At 36.5% G+C, this 5,194-nt stretch overlaps 1 protein-coding gene across 1 annotated transcript in view; it reads left to right on the forward strand.

The window, feature by feature from the left end:
- The window catches only part of GRAMD1C (GRAM domain containing 1C), a gene marked incomplete at its 5' end in the record, with an annotated part of 105,713 nt that overhangs the window by 22,689 nt on the left and 77,830 nt on the right, over positions 1 to 5,194 (forward strand). The window contains one exon of the mRNA XM_007947850.1: positions 3,460 to 3,578. Coding sequence (XP_007946041.1) covers positions 3,460 to 3,578 — 119 coding nt within the window. The remainder of the gene's footprint in view (positions 1 to 3,459; positions 3,579 to 5,194) is intronic.

Genomic DNA, 5,194 nt, shown 5'->3' on the forward strand with positions numbered 1-5,194 from the left:
GGGTTTGAACCGCCAGCCTTCTGGTTAGCAGTCAAGTGCTTTAGCCACTATGCTACGAGCTCTAATGTTTCTTTTATTAGCTTATTGTATGTATTTAATTAATGGGTTCAAAATATACTCAAATTACTCATCTATTAACTTGGATAGTATTTGATAATATATTTAAGACATTTATGTAGTCAAATAATCTTGCATATTTATTAGTATTTGTAGTATAAGTATCATTTCTTCCAGTCTTAGGAGGCTGTCTGAATATTCATCATTGGCTTATCTACTTGCTTTAGTCTGTCTTTGAAATAGTTTGATAACTAGTATTTTAGGAAGTTTTATGAAAAGTTAATCTTCAAGTATATTTAAATATTGCTTGTTTCTCTTTATAAAGTTAACTATTCTTTTATGACACTAAAAATGCTTCAAAGATAATATCTTTAGAAGAATGAGTAGTATGGGCTATTAATTAGTAGGATGGACTAACTGTTATTGTGGGGAAAAAATGTTCACAAATGGCTTTTCTGTAGTGAGAGGCAGAAAAGAGGTGTGTAGGTAACTTTAGGATCAAGGCCAGTGATTGTTAAGTTTTGTGACCACTAAAAATCCTTTTAATTTTTCTTCTGTGGATATTGTGTTTCAAATAAGTGGTATATATTAAATAATAAAATATTAGAACATTAATATTTATTAGACACACATTATTAGATATATAATATTTATTAGGGATACATTTCCAATGAGAATTTCTTATTAGTCTGAGATAACCTCTCTAGTTAATATTATTCAGCCCCAAACAAAGAAACTTGGCATTTTATTTAGCCTGAATAGCTTTGTTATTGGTAACTATTTGGATATTTTTGACTTATTGAAATACTCATAATAGTACCTGAGTTTTCATCTAATACTGTTGTAGAATCCTATTGGTCTGGTCACCGCAGATTGAGAACTAATGATCTACAGTACAGACATTTTGTCCTTAATCTCTGAGATTTCATGAAATATAATGAAGGCCAAATAGCATAACCTAACAAACAAAGATACCATAGTTACCAGACAGAAGAAACAAGAAAAAAGAAAAAATGAAGTGGTATTTATTGTAGAGAATATCAGGGATGTACTCAAAACAGCTATACATTTTGGCCCCATTAAATTCATATATATGTATCTCTACTATTTTCTGCCATGAAGCTCTCAAAACAAGTATTACTTAAGTTAATGTATTTATTTTGTAATTTTATGTTGGTTTTCTTCTCTTCAAATTTTCTCATATCTCCATTCCTCCCATTTATATCCCTTCAACTCAGTTAATGACCCTTCTCTAACATGAAGCCTTAGCTGCTAACCCTAATCTACAGTAACTTTTATATCATGTTGATTCTACTAGTTCTTTTGTGAATAATTAATTATATTATAGCTTATATTTAACTTTACTAAAGAGTTACCATAAGTTGTTTGAGGGCAACCTTGTACATCATTTTATCTTCCTTAGCATCTAGTGTGGGAACTCTGGTAGCATAGTGCCTAAGGCACTTGACTGCTAACCAGAAGGCTGCTAGTTCAAACCCACCAGCCACTCCTCAGAAGGAAGGTTGGGCAATCTACTTCCGTAGTGATGCCGCTTCAGAAACCCAAGGAGGGGTCACTATGACTCGGGTCCGACTGGACAGCACTTACAAACAACAACAACTAGCATCTAGTGCAGTAATACATATTTGGTTGGTTCTAAGTAAATATTTGTTGAATGAGAGATAGTCTTGCCAGTAATTGCTTCAGTGCTACATTAATGCTCCATTGCTTAATCATGTAATGAAGCTGTCTATAATGTTTCTAGAAGGAGCCCTGGGCTCATTTGTTAAGCTCTCTGCTGCTAACTAGAAAGATTGGCAGTTCAACCCATGAGCCATTCCATGGAAGAAAGATGATGCAGTCTGCTTCCATAAAGATTTGTGGCCTTGGAAACTCTATGAGGCAGTTCTGCTCTGTCCTATAGAGTTGCTAGGAGTCAGAATTGATGATGGCAAGTTTGTTTTGTTTTAGTTTTTCTAGAAATCAGACTATTGGTTATCAGTATTGTTACTCTTTTAGTGTTGTGGTAGTTCAGTTTGTGTGTCAGCTTGGCTGGGCTTGGTTGAGTGGCTGCACAGCTGGGTGTAGTATTCCCCATGATGAGACTGGTAATCAACTCCATGGTGAAATCTACTGTGAGTAGCTGAGTAGCTGCCTTTGGGTATGTGGTTTGCTTCCCGTATATAAGAAACAGCTTTGGAGGATGGTCTCTAGCTTATGGCATGCTTGGACCTGCATGTAGCCGTGTCGTTGTCAGCAGCCTGCCATGGTCTGCCGACCTCGGGACTTGCAATAGACTTAAGTTAATGGCCTGCCATGTGGTTTGGTAACATCGGGACTGTGCCTTTGTACTTGTCAACCTTGGGCTTGTCAGTCTCAGGAACCAGCAGCTGTCTGAGTGAAGAAACGCCTCTAGCTCCAGTGACCGGGAGCAGGAGGCAGAGCTGAACCCCAAGGTTGAGGGGCTTTCACCCAGCCCCTAGAGCTTGGCACTTTGAACTTGGACTTAAAGCCTCCAAATTGTAAGAATAAACTCCTGTTTGTTAAGGCCATCCCATTTGTAGTATATTCTTGTCAGAGCGGCACTAGGTAACTAGAACAGCTGTGTAACACATGAATTTGTTATATTTGATTATTTAACATTTACATGCTACCTATAGAGAAAGAATAAGCTGAACTTTATTATAAGTAAATCAAAAGAAACATACTGGAATCTAGCATCTTGGGTTTTATATTTTAGGAAGATATAATTTTAAATTTACTGGTACATAAGTTTTAAAAATTATTATAGCATTTTGATGGGATTGTAGATTAAGAAGATGGGTTCTAAAGCTGACAACTACGACGCTGGATGATGAGTGATCCAGTGGTCATAACAGACCAGTTGCCGAACTTAACTGAAGGTTAGTGATTGTCAGAAACAATTAAAAATTATTTTATTAAAAGAAAATTTGAATCATTTTACCTCTCATTTATAGTAGTTATTATATTATGCACTTTGTAAACATTATTTTATCTATTACCCTTAACAACTCTGTCAGGTAAGTTTTGTAATCCATTTTTACAGACGCAGAAAACTGAGGTATAAAAAGGTAGAATAACAGCGCCACACAGCTGTCAGTGACACAACAGGTCTTTCTGTCTTTAGAGTACATATTTTGAATCTTTTTCCAGATGCTCTGGTGCCATAGTGCATATGGCATTTGACTGCTAACCAGAAGGCTGGCAGTTCAAACTCACCAGCCATTCCTCGGAAGGAAGATTGGGCAATCTACTTCCGTAGTGATACTGCCTCGGAAACCCAAGGAGGGGTCTCTATGAATTTAATCAACTTGACGGCAGTGAGTTTGGTTTGGTACTGTCTTTTTCCAATACTCAAGTGTAATTTTTCTGTAATTTTAGAACTTGACCAAACAGGAATTCTGGCAGCTGGTCCACCAGAACTATGGCACTGAGCTAGGCTTAAATCCTGAAGAAATGGAAAACTTGTCACTGTCAATTGAGGATAATGTACAGCCAAGGTATGCCATAATGCTTTAAAATGTCAAGATTTATTAATCATTAATTGAAAAAGACATATTTTAGATTTTACCAATTCAAAATTTCTATTAATACACCTTGGGTGAAATTTGTCTTTGTTTTCTGTGGTGAATCGAATAAAAGTTAAGAGCAGGGAATAGTTTGATAAACAGATAAGCAAATATAGGACATATAAGCAAGTATTTCACTGCTCATTTGTCAGTTTGTTGTACTGTGGTGGCTTGTGTGTTGCTGTAAGGCTGGAGGCTATTCCATCAGTATTTCAAATACCAGCAGGGTCACCCATGGTGGACAGGTTTCAGCAGACCTTCCAGACTAAGACACATTAGGAAGCAGTACTTGGTGATTTACTTCTGAAAAAAATTGGTCAGTCAAAACCTTAATGAATAAAAGCACAACATTATCTGCTATAGTGGTGGAAGAGGAGCCCTTCAGGTTGGAAGACACTCAACATACAACTGGGGAAGAGCTTCCTCTTCAAAACAGAGTCTACCATAATGATGTGGATGGACTAAAGCATTCAAGATCTGCATTTGCTGATGTGGCATGACTCAAAATGAAAAGAAATAGGTGCAAACATCCATTAACAATTGAACATGGAATGTGTGACATATGAATCTAGGAAATTTGGAATTAATAAAAAATGAGATGGAATGCATAAAGGTCAATATTCTAGACATTATTGAGCTGAAATGGACTGGTATTGGCCATTTCACATTTGGCAAACATATGATCATGCTGGGAATGATAAAGAGGAATGGGGTCACATTTTTTGTCAAAAAAGTGCATTTGAAGATCTAAAGTACAGTGCTTTTTGTGCTAGGATAATATCCATGTTCCTACAAGGAAGACCATTTAATTTGACTATTATTCAAATTTACAAACTAACCACTAATCTCAAAGACGAAGAAATTGAAGTTTTTTTTTTTCTTTTTAAACCAACTTCTGCATTCTGAAATTGATCAAACATGTGATCAAGATGCATTGGCAATTACTGGTGATTAGAATGCAACAGTTGGAAGCAAAGAAGAAGGATTGGTAGATGAAAATATGCCCTAATAATAGAAATCATGATGGAGATCTCATGATATAGAATTGTCCAAAGTAACAACTTATTCAGGGCAAATACCTTTCTTCAATAACATAAATGGCAGCTATACATGTGGACCTCACCAGATGGAATACACAGGAATCAAATTGACTACATCTCTGGAAAGAGACGATGGAGGATGGCAATCATCAGCCAGAACAAGGCTAGGGACTAACTGTGGAACAGATCATCAGTTGTTTGCATGCAAGTTCATGTGGAAGCTGAAGAAAATTAAAACAAGTCCACAAAAGCCAAAGTATGACCATTGACATTTCTGACCTTAATTTAGAGACCATCTCATGAAAAGATTGATGCATTGAGCACTAATGGCTGAAGACCGTATGAGTTGTGGGATGACATCAAGGGCATCATACATGAAGAAGTCAAAAGGTCATTAAAAAGACAGGAGAGAGAGGTTCCGGCAAGATGGTGGACTAGGCAGAAGGATTGCACAGACACTCTTCAACAAAGAAAAGGGAAACCAATTAACACAGACACAGAAGATAA

This window comes from Orycteropus afer, unplaced genomic scaffold (genome assembly GCF_000298275.1).
Source record: "Orycteropus afer afer isolate SDZICR_OR568_19922 unplaced genomic scaffold, OryAfe1.0 scaffold00195, whole genome shotgun sequence".
Taxonomy (NCBI): Eukaryota; Metazoa; Chordata; class Mammalia; order Tubulidentata; family Orycteropodidae; genus Orycteropus; species Orycteropus afer.